Source organism: Camellia sinensis, chromosome 3 (assembly GCF_055761805.1).
Source record: "Camellia sinensis isolate YWXY chromosome 3, ASM5576180v1, whole genome shotgun sequence".
In the NCBI taxonomy this organism is placed as follows: Eukaryota; Viridiplantae; Streptophyta; class Magnoliopsida; order Ericales; family Theaceae; genus Camellia; species Camellia sinensis.
In genome coordinates this window covers 186562536-186586025 of record NC_138963.1, presented here as the reverse complement: position 1 = coordinate 186586025, position 23490 = coordinate 186562536, and the positions used below count along the sequence as shown (strand labels likewise).

General features: G+C 38.5%; 1 protein-coding gene across 5 annotated transcripts in view; it reads right to left on the bottom strand.

Annotated features, from left to right (window-relative positions):
• LOC114275677 (isoamylase 3, chloroplastic) overlaps positions 1-20793 on the bottom strand; it is a 44142-nt gene extending 23349 nt beyond the window's left edge. For 2 of the 5 annotated variants that reach the window (XR_014362916.1, XM_082917515.1), the window contains exons 1-9: positions 20395-20679; positions 20225-20282; positions 20063-20137; positions 19071-19130; positions 18515-18672; positions 10490-10583; positions 6187-6423; positions 5832-5936; positions 1842-1946 (exon numbers count right to left, since the gene is read on the bottom strand). Coding sequence is in view for 3 of the 5 variants with exons in the window: in XM_082917515.1 (XP_082773641.1) it covers positions 1842-1946; positions 5832-5936; positions 6187-6423; positions 10490-10583; positions 18515-18672; positions 19071-19130; positions 20063-20137; positions 20225-20282; positions 20395-20543 (1041 nt within the window). In the remaining 2 variants the exon portion in view is untranslated. Of the gene's footprint in view, positions 1-1841; positions 1947-5831; positions 5937-6186; positions 6424-10489; positions 10584-18514; positions 18673-19070; positions 19131-20062; positions 20138-20224; positions 20283-20394 lie in introns of all 5 variants that reach the window. The other 3 variants (XR_014362917.1, XM_082917517.1, XM_082917516.1) reach the window with 3 other exon arrangements.
• Between the last annotated feature and the right edge of the window lie 2697 nt (positions 20794-23490).

Genomic DNA, 23490 nt, shown 5'->3' with positions numbered 1-23490 from the left:
CAAAAAAAAAAAAAAAAAAAAACAAAACACAAAAAAAAAAAAAAAAACCTAACTCGTTTTAATTTCACAAACTTATCCATCAAATCCGATCACACTTTTACACACAAGAAAAAAAAAAAAAAAAAAAAAAAACCACAAACAAACACCCAAAGATTTGTTTTCTGTTCTGCAGACGGCCACCCACCGACCTACTCTGCCGCCAGTCTTTTCTTCTTGCCTCCGTCCTGGGCGGCCCTTGCCGGTGTTGCCTCCGTATTTCCCACTCCACTGGGCATGATCACTACTCCCTGCTCCTCCACTGCAGAATATGGCGGACCTCCAAAACGGAACATCACGGTGGCCTTCCGCTTCAGCTCCTTGTTTTCTGTCTTTAGCACACTTATCTCTGCTCGCGCATCCTTATACATGCGTTGGAGCAGAGCCAGCTGGGAGTTTAACTGTTGCACCTCATTTGTCCTGCTCTGCAGCCGGTGCGACAAGTTTGTGACCGCAGTCATGGTTTCCACACATGACTTCAGAGTATACTGATTGGCCTCAATATCAGTTTGCACCGCCATTTTTTGCTCCACCGACCGCATCGGAAAGTTCAACGGAGCAAAACCAGAGGTGTTTGGTTGAGGTTCACTGGCCACCGCACCAGTTATTTCTCTTGTGGACTCGTTCAGTTCTGGAAAGAGCGTGAGCAGCCCACGGGACGAGGAGGCCATGTTCTGGGTAGCTGGACGGGAAGAAGAGGCCATGTTGCTGAGTGTTTCAGAGACGGGTTGGTTACAGAGAATTACAGAGTTTCTCTCTCAGCAAAGGAAGAGTTTTTTCAGAGGATTTTCAGAAGTTTTTTGTCTGCCTCAGCCTCAGCATCAACCTTGGTTAAATAGCCAAGGCAGCCACGCGCATCATGCGCCGCTCGGCGCTCAACGCCAACCTGGACACACCTTTTTGATGGCACGCCTTTTTATGGATTGGGCACGCCTTTTGATGGCACGCCTTTTGAAAGATTGGGCACACCTTTTGAGGGTGCGACTTTTTAGGGGTCCGACAAGACTCTGTAAACTGTCCCGACATTGATTCCGGTTAGCTCCTTCATGGGTCCGACAAGACTCAGTAAACTGTCCCGACATTGATTCCGGTTAGTTCCTTCATGGGTCCGACAAGACTCTGTAAACTGTCCCGACATTGATTCCGGTTAGTTTCTACAAGGGTCCAGCAAGACTCCGTAAACTGTCACAACAACTGTCACAACATTGTCTGCTACAACGGTCCGACATGACCCCATAAACTGTCTTCTACATCGGTCTGCCATAACCATACAGTCTTCTACAACGGTCTGACACGACCATACAGTGTCTCCTATCCATTTTTTATTTTTCAGATTATTTTCTTGGTTTGTTAGTCTCTCCAAACTCAAGTTGGTTAGTTCCTATCCCCCTTGAGTTTGCGGGGGGATGTTAAAATGTACCAAAACCTACCACTACACCTACTCCACACACTTCACCTACTCTCCACCTACTCCTCACCTACTCCTCACCTACTACACACTCACCATCTCCTATATATAGAAATCAATGTAAACACAACAATATCAATCAATAATACAATCATTTCTCTTTATATATTAAATTTCTACAGCTTCATTCCAAGTCAATAAACCAAACTCCTTCTAAGAGAGATCAAAAAAGAGGGAAGATATATTTAAATAGGATGAGATGATAAAAAATGTTTCAAGAAGGCAAACTGACGGAAAGAAAAATATTGTAATCTTCATAAAGAAAATATCATAACATAAATCCAACTAACACTATACAAGACGACAAAACAAAAAAACAAAAAAGGTAAAGAATTACCATGTGATCTCTAGGGTTTGGACGCCTCTGGAACTCAAACTCATCAAACTCAAAGACAGGCAGCAACTCCACAGCATTGATACCAAGCTCAAGAAGATGTGGTATCTTAAAATGGAAATAAATGTTATAAAAACCATGATATATAAAAACGATTACATCCATGGTCAATTCTGACTTAAAATTATATAACATACATAAATCTCATCACAAGTGCATAATAGAAAACCTGAGCAAAAAATTTTTCAAGTGAAATTAGTTCAAACAACTAAGCAATTTGCAAATTTATTATTAAAAAAATTATGATTCCAGTAGTACAATCATTCTTTGTTTCCTCACCACAACCACACATTAAAGGGAAAAACTTAAGTATTCAAAAACTTGATAAAACATAGCCAATGTTGGACAAACAAATATATATACATATATAAACAGAAGTGAATGCAAGATAAAACATAAGGCACCAGAGCAGAATCAGAATCTGAATCTGGTGATTGACCAAAAAAAGAACAAAGCAGTTCTTTGATAACATTGGAATATCCAGAAAGGCATATTGGGAATCGGTCAATTTCTAATTAAAGGCATATCGGGAATCGGTCAGTTTCTATCTCTGTTCATTCTGTTTGAAGAAAGGAAGGATCCCCAAGAATCTAGAATTTCTATTTGATTGATCAATGTGTGGTATTCCAAATCCTCAAAAAAATCAGGTGGTACCACCCTGATAGTTGATATGCACCCATGTTAAATATTACACCACCTTTAAAAAATTTCAGCTGACCCATATTCATGGTACTAAACTTTATTTTGCAGGAAATTTTATTGATCAATGAATGTAGTTTAGTGATTTCATTTGGGTTTATGCCTATAGGAGTTACAAAAATCAAGTCAAAATTCTATAAGTCCAGAATTTGTATATTAACTTACAGCTGTAGGAAATTCAGATCTAGAAAAATTCACCGATCTGGCAAAACAAGTCAATAAAGGCACATTGTATTTGTGATTCAAAGAACAAAAATCAATAAAAAGAATGTGGCAAAGCACATCAGGTATCCAAACCAATGACCCACAGATAGCCTCAGAACTGAAACAAGAAGCTACATGGTTTCCCAATCTTGCATGTGGCTTAAAGTGGTCAATGTTTACTTCAAACCAAGTGTTGTTAACCAAGATTGTAATAAGAAATGTTTCTAGTAGGGATAGCTTAACAAGAAAGGAGAGTTAGAACCAAAAATTTTAAACAGTATATAAAATTAATATGTAACAATTCTATGATCAAAACCTATACAACTTAAGAAACATCCTCAATTCGCTAATATTACCAAAGTGATAGATTAAAACTGTCATTCCAATCATCATAACAACAATTAACCAACTATAATAGAGATTGCTCTCTTCAATTTGGATTTCCTACTACAATTTCCATATTCTTCCCTACCAAATACAATTATTATTAGGATTAATCATGCTAACTATTTTTCTTTTGATCTCCAACCACAAATGTGTATATGCTGATTCTCTATTTTGATCACCAAAATAACAGTGCTCAACTGAAAGTAAGCACAAACATGTCCTAGAAACTCTTACGGTGATCCTATCCTAAAAATGATTTTGGTGCCCATTCAGCCAACCTCTGAAAGAGTAGATCCCTATGGTTTCCCAAGCACTCATCTAGAATTGGACAATGCTGGCCAAACGTGGATTCAGTTTCAGGAACAAGACTACTTGTCTATATAAGCAAATCATCCAAGAAGAGAATTATAGCGATCCCGGGTTTACCCTTGTTGTATAGTGATCCGGACATGTGTCCGTGGATGTTGGTAGTTGTTTATTATCTTGTTTGCATCCTTTCTTACTTTGTATTTGAGTTATAGGATGTGTTGAGCGGGTTTGTTACAGGTTGGTTGAGTTTAGAAATCAAAACTAGTTGCCCAGATTTTTGGCCTGTCCGCTCGAGCGGAGGTGTTGGCGCTCGAGCGGGGAATACATCCATCCAGTATCTTGTTGTGCAGTGTTGTGAGCTCGAGCGTAGGGTTGGGAGCTCGAGCGTAGGCCTGGTTCTGCAAAAGTGCTGGGCGAGTGCATTCTGCGCTCGAGCGGGAGGTTGGCCGCTCGAGCGGAAGTCTGTGAGTGTACGCTCGAGCGGGGTGTTTTACGCTCGAGCGGAGACCTGGGTTAAAGTCCCGAATTTGTGACTCTTCAAATCACTTTTTCACTTTATCTTCTCTCTCTTACTTTTCCAAAAACACCATTGTTGAGTCTTTCTCTCTAGATACTACCTTCTCTCTAGGTTTTGATCTAGTAGGAGTGATTTACTCACCTTTGGCCTTTACAAAAAAGTTGTTGATCGTCGAGGGCTTCATTTTAATCTGAAAATCTCGGGTTTTGGAGCACGTTGAGTTTTGTCTTCTTCTCCCTTGGAGCTCCGAATTTGAGGTAGGGATATCCTACTCCTCTCTATGGGTTTTGTCTTTAAATTTTGGTATTTTGAGATGTTGGGCTTGGTTGGGTGATTTTGTGAAAGTTTGGGGCTTTTGTGTAATTTTACAAAGGTTGGGGTTTCATTCATAATAAACCTAGATGCATGTTTGGCATGAAGAAAATGGAATGATTGTTGAGTCATTGATGAAAATGGGACCTAAGGGTTGAAATGGTAATTATGGAAAATGGCCTAATTACATTGTTTAATTAATTGGGATAATTAATTGGTGAGAAATGAGGAGATGAAATGTTGATTGAATATCCATTTGCGCATTTAATTTCTGTTTTAGAAATAACTGCTTGGGGCTATCGGTGGAGGATAGTCGTGATTGTTGTAGACAATGTATGTTGATTAGGCAAACTGAAACTAATCAATGGAATGTGTTATGGAACTTGACAGTTGCTAGAATACATTAATTGTTTGTGTTGTGTGATTGTATTAGAACCAATGTGTTTATATACGTTATGTGTAGAGGAGGAGATAGGGGATGTACTCCGCGGTTTAGGGGAAGATAGGGGATGTACCTCTAAACCGGATAGGTATTTGGAGGAGATAGGGGATGTACTCCGTAGACAGAGCTCATATGCTTGTCTAGAGAAGTGAAGATAGAGCTCATATGCTTATCTTTGTGAAGTGAAGTGTGGATACAGCTTGTATGCTTATCTGTGGATATTGTTGATATACATATCTGTTGTAGAGTGTGGATACAGCTTGTATGCTTATCTGTGGATATTGTTGATATACATATCTGTTGAGAATGTGGATATAGCTTTTATGCTTATCTGAATGTGAGATATAGTTTTTATACATATCTGTGGAAATGATGATAGAGCTAGCATGCTTATCTGTTGAAAAAGGGAAAATGAAAAGTAATTGGGACTTGTAAGTCGTTGGCATAAATATGTAATTTATGTGATTGTATCAGTGTTGACCAACTATCAATTGCTAATGTTTTAGTCATTGTCCATGGTTGGTTTAGTGTATTTCTACTGGGCTGTGGCTCACCCTATATGGGAATATCATTTTCAGGTACAGGAAGCATGCCACCTCCAAGGACATAGCTGGGAGGCTAGTGGCGGACATAGTTATGTCGTTTTACTGTTGATGTATTACATGTAATTTCAAGCCAAGGGCTTAATGTGTAAACGAGTTAGAACTCTTTGTTGTAACCAAGTGTTAACTTGGAAAGCTGTAAGCCCGTAGGGCATTTTGTTATGAGGTTAACATGTAATACTTATGTAATGGAACTCTAATGAATGAAAGAATGTGGTTAGTTTATATGTAAATGTATGTCTTATTAGATGGGTTTATCGTTGTTTTTTTTGAGGGCGTTACAAGAATTACACCATATTAATTTAAGCATCTATTAGGAATTCAATAATCAGTTACCAATGTTAAAAGGAACAATTGCTAGAACCTTTCTCAAGATAATAACTTGAAACTGTAAACTGTTATAAGAGTGGGTGCTCGTAGCATTTTTTAGAATGTATTCAGTTCAATAAATAAGTAATTACCTTCTCAATAACACCAAGGTAGCTGCCACGTATGCTTGGATTCAGCCCACTGGATTCATCAGCTGTAAAAGCACGAACATTCATTTCATATATAACAAGATCTTTCTGCAAGAAGAATAGCAAAAAAGGCAAAGATTACAAAGAAGCACTTAGGTAATAGGTAAAAATAATTAAGACACCCAACACAAAAATATTCAATCATGCAACTTAGAACCAACAATAGAATGGAATGAAATAAGAGAACATATGGAGAAGAGGGGCTAGCAATTTGAAGATGGGACAACCTTTTCGGCAATTAATCGTTCTCTTTTTATAAGTCAAAACTGATGCAAGTTAAGTAACTCACTATATTTACCTCAGGTATATTTGGAAGCTTGTAATTCTCTCCCCAACTGAATGGCAAGCTGTTGAAATCATAAGTTCCAAAGAATTTAGCCATCTTATGACTTGCATCACCAAAAAACCGGCGGCCTTCAATTAGTTTTGCATAAGGATCAATTAGAATAATGTTGTCATCATATCGATGCCCTTGATGCCAGCCTCGAGGACCATCCATACGATAACTATACAGGACATCACTCCGAGGCAGATCCTGGATTCATAAGAGCACCTTCAATTGTACTCAACAATAAACACTTCTAATAAATAAAATAATTGTATCTCCAATTACTTGAAAAGAAGTATTGCTTTTGCTGATAGAATTTTAGATCTGCCACAAACACTAATAATAAAAAATACACTAATAAACATTCCAGTAGAACAAGCCCAAAATAAGATATACTGTCTAATGACTGCTTAGAAATAAGAATTTTCCCAAGATACAGGAGTAGACTTAGAAATTCAGATTGAACCGAAAAGGTTCTCTGAAATATAAAACAAGAAAATAGCAATTTATTGAGTACCTAATAGATCTAGATCATTTTAAAAATGACTTCAGATGATGCTCTTGCACAATGTGGTTGAAGGAGTCCCCCAGATGAATGGTTTCAACTTTCAAGTACTAAAAAATGGAGCATATATTTGCCTTTTTTATTTAAACATGAAACAAATTATTACAAATCCAGAGTAACATAATATTTGTCAACAGAACTACATAATTCAGAAAATTCTCCTTTTTGTCTTCCTCTGATAAATGATAGGATTCAAACCCTTACACGTATTGCTTAGATGCCACACCAGCAACTTTGCCACTATGGTTCTATAGATTTGGGCCATTTCATGCATACATATTTTTCATAAATTAAAAATACTCAATTCATGGCAATGCTATGCACATGGAAAGTAATGATGAATTAATGAAAGTACAGAGTCAATAGTAGGTTAAAAAATGCTACAATAAATGAAGCCTGAATATGACTTTGAACTAGAATGACATAGATTTAACATGGGGATAGGAACTAGCCAACTTGAGTTTGGAGAGAGTTACAAAACAAGAAAATACATAAAAATAAAAAAGGATAGGAGACACTGTATGGTCGTGTCAGACCATTGGTGAAGACACTGGATGGTGGTGTCATAACGTTGTAGAGGACACTGTATGGTGGTGTCATAACGTTGTAGAGGACACTGTATGGGGGTGTCAGACCGATGTAGAAGACAGTTTATGGGGTCATGTCGGACCGTTGTAGAAGACAGTTTATGGGGTCATGTCGGACCGTTGTAGCAGACAATGTTGTGACAGTTGTTGTGACAGTTTACGGAGTCTTGCTGGACCCTTGTAGAAACTAACCGGAATCAATGTCGGGACAGTTTACAAAGTCTTGTCGGACCCATGAAGGAGCTAACCGGAATCAATGTCGGGACAGTTTACAGAGTCTTGTCGGACCCTTGTAGAAACTAACCGGAATCTATGTCGGGACAGTTTACAGAGTCTTGTCGGACCCTTGTAGAAACTAACCGGAATCTATGTCGGGACAGTTTACAGAGTCTTGTTGGACCCATAAAGGAGCTAACCGGAATCAATGTCGGGACAGTTTATGGGGTCGTGTCGGACCGTTGAAAAAGTTGCACCCTCAAAAGGTGTGCCCAATTTTGTCAAAAGGCGTGCCATCAAAAGGCGTGCCCACTGCATCAAACGACGAGCCATCAAAAGGCGCGCCAGACACGCGGCGATGCACGTGATCGACAGTGCGCGTGTCGGCCTCTTCGTCATGGTCTTTATAAACCGAAGCGGAGGCGGAGGCTGGGAAGCATAACAAACCAGTCTGAAACCTCTGAAAATTTTCATTCTGAAACATCTGAATATTTGCATTCTGAAACATCTGAACAATGGCCTCTTCTTCCCGTTCAGCTACCCAGAATATGGCCTCTGCGTCTCGTGGTCTACTCACTCTCTTTCCCGACCTCAACGAGTCAACAAGAGAGATAACCGGTGCGGTGGCCAATGATCCCCAACCAAACGCCTCTGGTTTTGCTCCGTTGAACTTTCCGATGCGGTCGGTGGAGCAAAAAATGGCGGGGCAAACAGATATTGAGGCCAATCAGTATACTTTGAAGTCATGTGTGGAAACCATGACTGCGGTCACAAACCTGTCGCACCGGCTGCAGAGCAGGACAAATGAGGTGCAGCAGTTAAACTCCCAGCTGGCTCTGCTCCAACGCATGTATAAGGATGCGCGAGCAGAGATAAGTGTGCTAAAGGCGGAAAATAAGGAGCTGAAGCGGAAGGCCACCGTGATGTTCCGATTTGGAGGGCCGCCATATGCTGCAGTGGAGGAGTATGGGGGAGTGATCGTGCCCAGTGGAGTGGGAAACACGGAGGCAACACCGTCAAGGACCGCCCAGGACGGAGGCAAGAAGAAAAGACCGGCGGAATAGGCGAGAAGAAAAATCCCACTGTTCCGATTTGTGTTGGTTGTGTTTTGTTTTGTTTTGTGTTTTGTGTTTTTTTTTTTTTTTCATTTTTATTTTTATTTTTATTTTTTTTATTTTTTATGGTGTAAAATGCTGATCGGGATTGATCCCTGGCATGAAGAAATGACAAGTTTGTAAAATGTTGTTTTTTTTTTTTTTTTTTTTTTTTGTTTTGGGAGTGTTTTGTTGAAAAAATAAAAATAAAATGAAAGAAAACAAGGGAGAAAGAAAATAGATAAAAAATATTTATAGATGGATTATATGAAAAACATCAGTGCGATTGTTTCAAAATAAAGTGGGGTATTTAAAAAAGAGGAAAAGTGATTTGGAAAAAATAAATAAAAATAAGTGATATTTGAAATCAAATGGAGGAGAGAGAGGGACAAACCCATGTGATAAAGTGGAGAGAGAGTCGGTGAGTGGGGTGCAAAAGGTGAAGGAGAAATGATGGATTGAAAATGGTTTGGGTCAAAAGTGGACACTGTTAATGGGGAACATGAGTGCATTGATTATTTGATATAATAATAATAATAATAAAAATAAAAAGTTAGAACAGTTGGAGAGAATGAGTGGAGTATGGTAAGGGTTTCATCCAAAGCCAAAATTCCTGCAGCGAATCACTTCGCAAATCCTAGCATGAGCTTTTTCTCTTTCCAGGCTTATTCATGAATTTCCTGGTGATTTCAAGAGCCTCTGGTGGCATTGTGGCAGAGAACACCCCAACCTGGATTATGGGTGGCAGCAACTGGAAAATATCATAGATCTGATTTTTAAAAACCTCGTGACAGCATTTCATCAGCTTCATCCAAGACAAACATTTTGATGCAAACAGGGCGAAGTAATTGTCTCCGCAACATGTCAAACACACGACCAGGAGTACCAACAACAACATGAACCCCACTGGAGAGAATGCGCTGATCTTCGCGCACACTAGTCCCTCCAACACAAGCATGAACCTTCACACTTTGCTGGGCAAGTTCAAGAGTGGGTGGAAGAACCAAAGCTTGGCACTCAACCAAGCTATAATCTAGCTGCTGCAGAATTCCAGAGCAGAATGTTGCAGTGTTTCCAGTTCCAGACTGTCTCGTCATATGAGGTGAAGAATTCTTCTCCATCAGCCTCACACATGACTACAGTTGCACAAATCTTTGTTGATTTTATCAGCGGAATAGGTTGAGTCCTGGCGGGCGGCTAAGGTGAGGTTGCCGCCCGCCGGGGAAGCGAAAAATACTAGGTTTTAAACCAGCTCTGATACCATGTAAGAAATAATGTATAGAGAAAGAGAGAGAATAAATTGTATGTATTATTATTGATTGATATAATGTTATATTTATTACAATGATTCATGATTCCTATATATAGAAGAGGGTGAGTGTGTAGTAGGTAAGGAGTAGGTGAAGTGGAGGTGGTAGTGGTGTAGTGGGTTAGGTTTAGTGGAGTAGGTGAGGTGGTAGTGGTGTAGTGGGTTAGGTTTAGTGGAGTAGGTGAGGTGGTAGTGGTGTAGTGGGTTAGGTTTAGTGGAGTAGGTTTAAGTGGGTGTAGTGGGTTAGGTTTAGTGGAGTAGGTTTAAGTGGGTGAAGTAGGTGATAAATTTTAACATATTTGCTTTAACAAAATAAAACACACCCTAAACCTAACTGATTTTTTATCTTTTTCCAGTTTAAAGTTAATGCAAATATGAAGTTTTAACCTAATACAAGTACATATAGGAAACAGTTTGCTGAACAATCAGGAATGCCATCCATGTTAATCAAAGTTATCACAAAAAGAGGTGGCTTTAATAGAATCTGAATAGCAAAGATTACCTCGACACATATATGCCATATATCTCCAGTTTTATTCATGTGAGGATCCAGTCTCAGCTCTACCATTCCACCGTCTGGCTTGTCGTGTTCTTCCCTAAATAATGAATCATTTACATCATAGAAAAACTAACTACAGTAGACTACAAGAAAAAGAACAAGTGAAAAGAAGAAAAAAATAATTCATATCACTTCCAAATTCAATTCAGAAAGAAAAATCATAACAGTCTAATCCCAACTTCAAATAGCATCATGCATTCTATTTCAGTTCTGCAGTCATTTGTAAATTGTAACGAAAAAGTTATGTTACAATAGATTTACAGTATAAAACTAGAAATTATTGTTCATGCAACTAGAAGAAATCCTTCACACTACCATACCAGCAAACAGTTACAGGGTTTTTGTTTATTCTTGGGTTTCTATAACTCTGATGAGTAAATTGATGGCTGGTATTATTATGATTCTAGGTCCAAAACTGATTCTTATGTTCAGGGAAATGATAGAAGAACCCAATCATCTCTAGTACGAGGAATAATGATCGAATTAATGTTTTGCAATTTCGAAGATTTCTTAATAGGTATGAAAAATAAGGTTTGTCTCATCTTCCTCCTCCTCCTCATAACTAGGCCATTGCAACAATTCCTTTGTAATACAGTTATGCTGCTTTTGGGACCAAACCTTACTGGGTCTTACAATATGCAGTGTGTGTTTGCAATTCAGTGTGACAAAAACTTGGGCTCCATTGTATTGACCTTTGAATTTGTTGTAATGGTTTCCACGTGTTGTGTGTCAGAAGTTGGCTCGAGTACACGCTCATACTTTCATGTTTTCTCAAACATTAAGAGAGCACAGTTTTGAGGTTTTTCATTTTCTCTAGTGTTAAAATCCACCTACTCTCCACCTACTTCACCCACTTAAACCTACTCCACTAAACCTAACCCACTACACCACTACCACCTTACCTACTCCACTAAACCTAACCCACTACACCACTACCACCTCCACTTCACCTACTCCTTACCTACTACACACTCACCCTCTTCTATATATAGGAATCATGAATCATTGTAATAGAAATCAACATTATATCAATCAATAATACATCATTCATTCTCTATACAATTCTCTTTATACATTGATTTTTACATGGTATCAGAGCAAAGTTAAGCACTTAGTATTTTTCGCTTTACCGGCGGGCGGCAACCTCACCTTAGCCGCCCGCCGGACCTCAACCTAGTCCGCTAAAATTTTCTACACATACCTTCATCCATCTTCACCACCACCACAAATGCCCACAACATCACAGCTCTCCTCTCCTCTTGTTTCTCTTTGGTTTTGGAGGCTGTAGAACCACCTTGATTGCAACATCAAAGACAGCCTTCACATTCTGCTGGGTCTTGGAGCTGCACTCTACATATGCCACGGCTCCTATTTGCTTCTTTAGTTCTTCACCCTGTGCTGTAGAAATTGTACATGCACCGGGATAATCAATCTGGAACTGCTTGTCTTCTCTCAAATCAAGTTTAGTCCCCACTTCTCTTAATTATTTTAATCTGAGTTGTGGGTGGTTTCGTAGTAAACCGTGGGCTGGTTTTGAGGTTTGGTTGAGTGTACCATTCAAGTCTTTGTAGAGCTGGCTACTGCAGGAGGGGTTGTTTGGTACTTGTGCAGTTTTTTTTTTTTTGGGTTCGGCACATGCTAGTAGCATGGAGGGGAACTCAAAATTTGGGTTAAGTTTTGATATGATTGACAGCGTGGTTCAAAGTTTATGCACATGGGCTGGTTTGTTTTATATATATATATATATGAGTTTCTTATATTTATGCACATGGGCTGGTTTGTTTTATATATATATATATATATATGAGTTTCTTATATTTATATATTATGTATGCATTTTCAAACACATGGGCCCACAGTTGCTAGTGCCTCCAAGAGGTTATTTATTGTTTTGGTTTTAAACTTGAACCGATTAGCACGTGGGGTAGATTAATATGGTGGCTGGTTTTCTAAATTGGTGGACTGAATTTCAGTTTTGTCTCTAAAAAAAAAAAAAAAAAAAAAAAAAAAAAGGACTGCCATACACACACAGCTGTATGATTCTTTTCTTTATTCTCCACCCACATAACCCAACACTCTCTCTCCTCACTTTGCATCCACCGCCCAAACTTTTTTTTTTTTATTATAAAGCTTATTGGTGCACTTCTTGTTCCCCACTTTCGTTATTTTATATATATATATATATATATATATCTCTTTTTATTATATTATATTAAAAAAAAAAAAAAAAAAACATCATCATCTCTCCTCCGTTTGATTTCCAACTCCATTATTTTTATTTATTTTCTCCAAACCACTTTCCTTATTTTTCCCATCTTTCTTTTTTGCTTTCAAATATATTTTTATTATTTCTTTCTTTATTTTTCTTTCACATTATTTTTCATCTTTTTCCAATTCCATTCATACCCATATAGCTTTGCACACCAAACCATCTTTTATTCATCTCAACGATCAACCCCAATCACAATTTTACATCATATATATAAAAAAAAAAAAACAACAACAACAAAAACCCACACCCACAGTGGGATTTTTTCTCTACTCTGCCGCCGGTCTTTTCTTCTTGCCTCCATCCTGGGCGGCCCTTGCCGGTGTTGCCTCCGTGTTTCCCACTCCACTGGGCATGATCACTACTCCCTGCTCCTCCACTGCAGCATATGGCGGACTTCCAAAACGGAACATCACGGTGGCCTTCCGCTTCAGCTCCTTGTTTTCTGCCTTTAGCACACTTATCTCTGCTCGCGCATCCTTATACATGCGTTGGAGCAGAGCCAGCTGGGAGTTTAACTGTTGCACCTCATTTGTCCTGCTCTGCAGCCGGTGCGACAAGTTTGTGACCGCAGTCATGGTTTCCACACATGACTTCAGAGTATACTGATTGGCCTCAATATCAGTTTGCACCGCCATTTTTTGCTCCACTGACCGCATCGGAAAGTTCAACGGAGCAAACACAGAGGTGTTTGGTTGAGGTTCACTGGCCACCGCACCAGTTCTCTCTCTTGTTGACTCATTGAGGTCGGGAAAGAGAGTGAGCAGCCCACGGGAAGACGAAGTCATTTTCTGGGTAACAGAGTGTTACAGCGTATTACAGAATTTCTCTCTCAGCAAAGGAAGAATTTTTCAGAGGTTTCTCTCAGTTTTTCTGTCTCAGCTTCTGCCTCAGCCTCAGCCTCCGTCTTGGTTAAATAGCCGAGGCAGCCACGCGTATCGCGCGCCACTTGACGCCAGACGACAAACGGGCGCGCCAGCCAAGGCACTCACGTGCCTCGCCATCATATCTGGCACGCCTTTTTATGGATTGGGCACGCCTTTTGATGGCACGCCTTTTGAAAGATTGGGCACACCTTTTGAGGGTGCGACTTTTTAAGGGTCCGACAAGACTCTGTAAACTGTCCCGACATTGATTCCAGTTAGCTCCTTCATGGGTCCGACAAGACTCTGTAAACTGTCCCGACATTGATTCCGGTTAGTTTCTACAAGGGTCCAGCAAGACTCCGTAAACTGTCACCACAACTGTCACAACATTGTCTGCTACAACGGTCCGACATGACCCCATAAACTGTCTTCTACATCGGTCTGACACCGCCATCCAGTGTCCTCTACACTGTTATGACACCACCATACAGTGTCCTCTACATGGTTATGACACCCCCATACAGTGTCCTCTACAACGTTATGACACCACCATCCAGTGTCTTCACCAATGGTCTGACACGACCATACAGTGTCTCTTATCCTCTTTTATTTTTATGTATTTTCTTGTTTTGTTACTCTCTCCAAACTCAAGTTGGTTAGTTCCTATCCCCCATTGAGTTTGCGGGGGCTGTTAAAATCCACCTACTCTCCACCTACTTCACCCACTTAAACCTACTCCACTAAACCTAACCCACTACACCACTACCACCTCACCTACTCCACTAAACCTAACCCACTACACCACTACCACCTCCACTTCACCTACTCCTTACCTACTACACACTCACCCTCTTCTATATATAGGAATCATGAATCATTGTAATAGAAATCAACATTATATCGATCAATAATACATCATTCATTCTCTATACAATTCTCTTTATACATTGATTTTTACATCTAGAAACCCGAACTTCTCATTCCATGAATTTTTACTTTTCATGATCAAAACTGAGAGTTCAATTCAAGAGGTTTTTAAAGAGGGGAGGGGGGGGGGGGGTTGTGGGGAACACATGGTAGTTGGCATTGCATACCCATCCACTAGTCATTGCTTGAGTGTAATGGAGCTGCGAGGAGGGGAGATTACAGTGAGGATTTCCACCCTCTAGGCACAAACTGGTCCATGTCCACCATTTCATTAAGTCATATTCTTAAATCTTAGGTTTGAATTTCATTTACTTCAGTTTTCCTGTAATAATCACATGTCAGACTGACTAGGAACAAAAAGCAAAGTAAGGTTTGAAGAGAAAAGTTATGGCAATGAAATTACAATACCCAAAGACTAACGAGAGTAGAAAACTGTAAGAATTTATGTATTATTGATTGATGTCTTGATTGATAGATTACAAGATTCATGAATTACAATTCCTATACAATCTATATATAGAAGAAAATGTGGTAGTAGGTGTAGTGGAGGTGATAGTGGGTTAGGTGAAGTGGAGTGTGTAGTGGAGTAGAGGTAGGTGAAGTGGAGTGTGTAGTGGAGTAGGTGAAGGTAATGTGGTAGTAGGTGTAGTGGAGGTGATAGTGGGTTAGGTGAAGTGGAGTGTGTAGTGGAGTAGAGGTAGGTGAAGTGGAGTGTGTAGTGGAGTAGGTAGTGGAGTAGAGGTAGGTGAAGTGGAGTGTGTAGTGGAGTAGGTGAAGGTAATGTGGTAGTAGGTGTAGTGGAGGTGATAGTGGGTTAGGTGAAGTGGAGTGTGTAGTGGAGTAGAGGTAGGTGAAGTGGAGTGTGTAGTGGAGTAGGTGAAGGTAAAGATGGGAAATTCTAACAGCCCCCCGCAAACTCAAGGAGGAGAGAAACTAACCAACTTGAGTTTGGAGAGAGTAACAAAACAAGAAAAATACATAAAAATAAAAAAGGATAGGAGACACTGTATGGTCGTGTCAGACCGTTGGTGAAGACACTGTATGGGGTGTCATAACGTTGTAGAGGACACTGTATGGTGGTGTCAGACCGATGTAGAAGACAGTTTATGGGGTCATGTCGGACCGTTGTAGAAGACAGTTTATGGGGTCATGTCGGACCGTTGTAGAAGACAGTTTATGGGGTCATGTCGGACCGTTGTAGCAGACAGTTTACGGAGTCTTGTCGGACCCTTGTAGAAACTAACCGGAATCAATGTCGGGACAGTTTACAGAGTCTTGTCGGACCCTTGTAGAAACTAACCGGAATCTATGTCGGGACAGTTTACAGAGTCTTGTCGGACCCATAAAGGAGCTAACCGGAATCAATGTCGGGACAGTTTACAGAGTCTTGTCGGACCCTTAAAAAGTCGCACCCTCAAAAGGTGTGCCCAATCTTTCAAAAAGCGTGCCATCAAAAGGCGTGCCCAATCCATAAAAAGGCGTGCCATCAAAAGGCGTGCCATCAAAAGGCGTGTCCACTTTGTCAAAAGATGTGCCATGAAAAGGCGTGCCAGTTTGTCGGGCGGCAAGAGGCGCGCGATACGCGTGGCTGCCTCGGCTATTTAACCAAGACGAAGGCTGAGGCTGAGGCATACCATTCTGAAACCTCTGAAACCAACCCTTCGCTGAAAAAACTCTGCCTCTGCGGAGAGAGAAACTGTGGAACACTTTGTTGCCATTCTGTCACCAACCCTTCCGAACATTACCAGTCTGAAATTGCTATTTCGCTGAAACACTTAGCAACCCAAAAACATGGCCTCTTCTTCCCGTCCAGCTACCCAGAACCTGCTCACGCTCTTTCCAGAGCTGAACGAGCCCACAAGAGAAATAACTGGTGCGGTGGCCAGTGAACCTCAACCAAACACCTCTGGTTTTGCTCCATTGAACTTTCCGATGCGGTCGGTGGAGCAAAAAATGGCGGTGCAAACTGATATTGAGGCTAATCAGTATACTCTGAAGTCATGCGTGGAAACCATGACGGCGGTCACAAATTTGTCGAACCGGCTGCAGAGTAGGACAAATGAGGTGCAGCATTTAAATTCCCAGCTGGCTCTGCTCCAACGCATGTATAAGGATGCGCGAGCAGAGATAAGTGTGCTGAAAGCAGAAAATAAGGAGCTGAAGCGGAAGGCCACTGTGATGTTCCGATTTGGAGGTCCGCCGTATGCTGCAGTGGAGGAGTATGGAGGAGTGAACGTGCTCGGCGGCGTAGGAAACACGGAGGCAGCACCGTCAAGGGCCGCCCAGGACGGAGGAAAGAAGAAGAGATCTGCAGCAGAGTAGAGAAGAAAAATCCCACTGTGGGTGTTGGGTGTGTTATTTTTTTTTTTTTTTTTTTTTTTTCTCGTGTAAAATTATGATCGGGGTTGATCCTGACATGAATAAAATAAGTGTGTTTGGCAAACTCGAATGGTAGGTGTGGTAAGGCAGAAAAATCAACTGGAATGAATTTTTTTTTTTTTTTTTTTTTTGTGAAAATAATAATAATAATAATAATAATAATAATAATAATATTAATATGGAAATCATGGAGTGGGCGGTGGTACAAAAATATTGTGTAGAAAAAGAGGGAGATGGTGGAAAAGAGAGGCCACTCATGTTATTAAAATAAATTAAGGAATTAAAAAAAGTGATATTGGTTTTGTTTTCAAAAAGATGGATTAAAATAAATATAAAAAAAGAAAAAGAAAGTGGAGACCATGATGAAAGGTGGGAACAAGTGTGCTGGTGCTGTGTTGTAATGGTCAGAAAGAGAGATAAGAAAATAAAATAAAATAAATTTCAAGGTGCTGTGTTGTAATGGCATTGAAATATCCACCATCATAAAGAGTATCAGTGGTGCTGCATATGTTTATGAGCATTATTTGAGGCCTTTCTTTCTTAACCCACAGCAGACTGTTAACGTCTAGTATGTCCCAAGGAAGAAGGACATCTTCAGTAAGCCAGATGACATTCTAACTGCTGCTGAGAAGTACATAGAAGAACATGGCCCGGAAGCATTTGAGAAGCTTGTTAGCAAGGATAGGGAAACCAAGTTCAGGAGTAGCAATTACACGTATTTTGATGAGGACCACAGCTATTGAGCCTTGTTTGGCTGAGGGAAACACCTTTTTTCCGCTGCTGTTAGGAGTATCTTTCCGGTGGAGAAGCTGCTATGGACTATTTGGGGAGAGTGATGTCGAAAGCCGGAGCCTTGGATCTCGCCACCGGCGTCGGCGGAAAGATCGAGAAAGACGATGTTCTCTCCGCTGTCCAGAAGTATGAGCAGTATCACGGCTACTATGATGCCGAGAGAGAATGAGATGTTATGAAGATATGATGAGGAGGTAGGTATGTAGTAGACAATTCTAGCGGACTAGGTTGAGGTCCGGCGGGCGGCCAAGGCGAGGTTGCCGCCCGCCGGTGAAGCGAAAAAATATTAAATTCTTAACCTTGCTCTGATACCATGTAAGAATTTATGTATTATTGATTGATGTCTTGATTGATAGATTACAAGATTCATGAATTACAATTCCTATACAATCTATATATAGAAGAAAATGTGGTAGTAGGTGTAGTGGAGGTGATAGTGGGTTAGGTGAAGTGGAGTGTGTAGTGGAGTAGAGGTAGGTGAAGTGGAGTGTGTAGTGGAGTAGGTGAAGGTAATGTGGTAGTAGGTGTAGTGGAGGTGATAGTGGGTTAGGTGAAGTGGAGTGTGTAGTGGAGTAGAGGTAGGTGAAGTGGAGTGTGTAGTGGAGTAGGTGAAGGTAAAGATGGGAAATTCTAACAAAAACTAAATAGAAGTCAGGTTTCTCTTACATTTTCGATGTAATGCATAAATCATGATTAGACTTTAACTTGATGACATAAGAGAAATAGCATTCTAACCTGTCTGGAAGTGACAAGCAAAGTGTGACTGCAGTTGCATGCTGTGAAAAAATAGCAAAATTGATTCCACTTTCAAGTTCTGAGACTCCAAGTGGATATGCCTGACCTGGAAATACTCTGAATAACGGCCCGCTCTCTAACATTTCAGGAGCTTCTTCCTAAAATTAATAAATTCCATACATAAAGAAGCGGAAAACGTGAATGTCTATTTGTGCATGTCACAAAATTTTACTATAATTGAAGCTAAAACCCAGTTGATAATGGCAGTACACACAATGAAGGAATGATAGATATAAAAAGCCATGAAAGAATCAGATTCATCTTATGGACAAATTGCATTGTACTATGGGATATCCATATTAGTGGAAATTAAGAGAACAATAATTTGTAATGTTATTCAAAATTCACATAAATGGTTTTCCATTTTCCCTCTTTGTCTTGGGTATGATAATTGGTACTTGGTATAGTTTTTTATCAATGCCAACTAAAATTTACATCAACATTGACCAGCCATGCAGTAAATTGAGTAACGTCGGACGAGAGTGAGGTTAATTACAATGAAGGATCGAAGAACCAACTTCCTCTCAACAAGGGATACATTAAATTGCACGCAAACCTAAAAAGAGAATTCCATTAATGTCAAAATATAAATATATATATATATGTGTGTGTGTGTGTGTGTGTGTGTGTGTTTTTGTTGTGTTTTCAAGGGACTTAAAAATGTTAATTCCCTCACAAAACTTTTCTCTCCTTTTAAGTAAGAGTAATGATTCATCCCCCTTTTCCCCCCACCCCCTTTGACCCCCTCTCTCTCTCATTGGTTATTTTTTCTTTTTCTTTTTCTTTTTCTTTTTTTTCCTGCTCCTCCAATCGCCCCCTGCCACATGGCAAAGGGGTGAGGGGGTGACCCCAAAAAAGGGGTCCCAAGCATTATTCTTTAAGTAATCAAACATGAGAATGAAGAAGGTGCCAAGGGGCACCACCCAAGTACAAGCAATGGAGAAGGGGAGAAAAAAGGACTCTGATTAAAACATAGGCCTAACAAAGACCCTAACCAAACCAGGGCAGCCAACATCAAGCACCTCCACTCCAGACTCTGACCCTAAAGGGACTATTTTCTGCATTAGCAATTAAAACTTGAAAGGTACTTGTATACACTCTTCCTATCCTCCACTGACAATTCTCTTCCTATACACTCTTCCTAAACATTTCTCTTACCTCCAATGACAAGATATATTGACAAAGATAAATAAGCATTAAAGGTACTTGTGTGTGTGTGTATGTGTGTGTGATTCCCCTTCTAGCCTATAACTAGAAGACCTTGAGCAGCCACTAGAAATATTTGAAACCAAGTTGTCAAATGCAAAACTAGAGCTTTTTTAAAGCTGAAAGAATCCCTCCTCAACTTCCAAATAATCAACACCTTTTCAGCTTATTTAAGTTATTTCTGACTAATAACTATAATTAGAAGCTACGTCAAACAATCTGACACACTGATTTTAAGCCATAACAACCAGCCCCATAAACATATATACAAACAAAATGTACCTCAAGCATACGTTCTTCTGTACGGCGACCATATACATTAGCAGTCTTATGTTTGCCACGGCCCCCTTGTCTAACCTAAGCCAAGCCAATAGTCAAGGGGTTAAATGGGGAATTATTAATAACCTTATAAAATATATATATATATACATACATATAGCATACCGTACTGAAAACTCTTTGCTCAGTGTTATTACTCTGCCTTCTTCTACTTAACTTCAACCTGATACAACATTAACATTTGAGTCATCAAATTGCTGAAACCATTTCCTTCAAGCCAAATTCTAATGAAAATCAGAGAGTTCAATAATGTTTTGAAGTTGTTGAATTGTTACCCCATGAGGGAGGTACGATATGATGTAATGAAAGAACGATGAACATTCCTAGAAACAGCTAAAGCAAACGAACTAGACTTTATAGAAGAATCACAGAGAGGTGAGTGGGGCATCTTCGTGCCCTGCTGTGGTGAAAGCAGAGCATCCATGGCACATGTATGTATATTTAGAGAGAGAGAAGAAGAGGGACCTTTGGCGGAGATTTTATGAGCGACTTTTGTGAAAAGAAACACTTTTTGCAATCCGATTCGAGCCTTTCTGGAATTCGAGAGTGCGGCATAGAAGCCTTGTGTCTGCCACGTGAACGGGTACGGGAGATTGGGCTCAATGAACGGACACGTGTTGCTTCCGATATTTTATGCGTTTGGCCCGACTGTACAAAATATCACGCATATCTTTGATGAGCATTGATGAATAAAAAATATTTCTACCAAAATTTTATTAAATATCTATAAATAAAAAATATTTCTATCAAAATTTTATTAAATATCTTATATAGATGATATAAAAATCATATAATATAGATTTTACACAGATGTTTAATAAAAATTTTAATAAAATTTTCGACATTTCTAATATTATTTTGAAATTTTATTAAATATCTATAAATAAAAAATATTTCTATCAAAATTTTATTAAATATCTTATATAGATGATATAAAAATCATATAATATAGATTTTACACAGATGTTTAATAAAAATTTTAATAAAATTTTCGACATTTCTAATATTATTTTGATGAATCTAGCCTGTCTTCCAGCAATTTGGTGATTGAAGGGGAGCTGAATTTTTTTTACGGGGAGAACCCCAATGGAATTACAGCGAAACGGTAAAGAGCCAATTAAAAAATAAGAAGAAGAAAACAAGCAACCTACGGCGGTGGCCCAACCCGATTCCTATCAATTTCATTTTTATTTTTTAAAAAAACAAATATGAAAATATTTTTGAAAAAAATTGCAATATATATAAACTTGAAAAAAATTATTATAAAATTTATCTTGAAATGACAAAAATATCCTTCCCTTTTCTCTCTTCTCTCTCTCCTTCTAAATCCCTTTTGGGATGAACCAAAGGTGTTGTTTGGAATGAACTTTTTGAAACTAAATTAGTCAATTAAAATAATATAAGTTATTTTAATCAATAAAATAAAATATCATATCTAAATTATAATTATTTTATTTTTTCTCTCATAACCATCAAATCAGTTACAAAAAAAAAATTATTTACTTGGCTTGTTTTTTATTTTTCAAAAGAATAATGCTTGGGACCCCCTTTTGGGGTCACCCCCTCACCCCCCTTTTGCCACGTGGCAGGTGGTGATTGGAGGAGCAGGAAAAAAAAGAAAAAGAAAAAGAAAATGTAACCAATGAGAGAGAGAGGGGGTCAAAGGGGTGGGGGAAAAGGGGGGATGAATCATTGTTGTTTTCAAAAATACTTTTCAAAAAACTCTACTTTCTTGTTTTTTTTATTTTTTTATTTTTACTGAATCTTTTTAATATTTTAAGCAATTTTTTAAATTTTTAGACACACCTAACATAAATACACATAAAAAGTATAATTTTTGTGAATTTTTTTTTTAAAAATTCACTAAATATCAAAAATATAAAACAAAATACGAGAATTCAGTGGATTTTTCATATTTTTATATATTTATTAATTTTTTAAAATATTTTTTCACAATTTTTTTACTTTTTAGATACATTTAAGTGAGGTGTATCTAAAAAAGTTAAAAAAATACTTAAAATTTTAAAAATATTCACTAAAAACAAAAAACAAAAAAACATAAAAAACAAAAAAAAAAAAAAAAAAAACTCAGTCTTAAAAAAACTCAGTTTTCAAAAAGTTTAATCTATAAAATTGAAACTAAACACACATATTATCATCCCAAACACAACTTTTTAATCCTACTAAAATAGTCAAAAAAATTCAAGTTAGAAAAATTCATCCCAAACGAAGGTTAAAAAAGCCAATTTATTAACTTATTGACTTATTTGAATCACGTATTTACCCCAAAAAAGACTTATTTGAACCACATCATATTTTTACTTTTCTATACATCTTTTTATAATAAGCAAAAAAATAACTTATAAGCCATACCCAAAATATAATATGTCCTTCTCAACCCTCCATACCCTCCCTCAATGCCACTCATTCCTCTTTCACATTCCTTACCCAACCTTTCCTTACAACGAGCATCCCTTCATTCCACTTGCAATCACATACCTTGCTATCTTTTTTCTTCAGCTCATTTGTTGCCTTCTTAATAAACACTAAGATCACAATCAACAAAAATGAGGGAGAGATATGTATGATTTTGCTATGAGTGATAGAAGAGGGGGTTGCAATATGGGAAAAGTAAGTGAAAAGGTTGGACATTGGTGATGAGGTTAGCAAAATACTAAAAGGTGTTGTGGGTTGGTAGATGTGGGGCTGAAGGTGGTGAAGAGGATAGCAATGGTGGTTATAATAGCGAGGAGAGCTGGAGTGACAATGGTGATGGCTGATGATGGTTGGTGATTGAGAGTTGCATAGGAAAATAAAAAATAAGAGGAAAGAGTAAAATCGAAAAATGGAGAAAGTTTGTTGACTTTACATTTCTATTGTAATTATTTTTTATCGCCAATATTTTATAATTATTTTCATTCTCATTGTCATTTTATTGTGACCTTGGAGCATGTTCACTCAAACCTTCAAAATTTGGTATATCAAATTTTTTTGATAGTTTGGATGGCAAATTAACATATGTCAACTTGACATGAATGTTCTCTACCCGATATATTAAATATATTATTCTATTATTTTAAAATTTTAACCTCTTTTGTGTACCTTTAGTCTTTTTCTATTTGAAAAAAAGAAAAAAAAGGCATGAAGTGGTCTTCATGGCCAAAAGTCATATCAACTTTTGGTACACTAGATGGAGTTCATTTGATATGTCAAAATAAAGCTCTTGAATTACCACAAATTTGACATATCAAATTAAGGTACTCTTATTCTATTAGTGTATCCATATTCTTTTTAGTTTTCAATTAATATTTTCTTCTTTTTTTTTTTCAAAATCAGAGGAGTAGCTAAAGGAACACCTACATATTCGCATA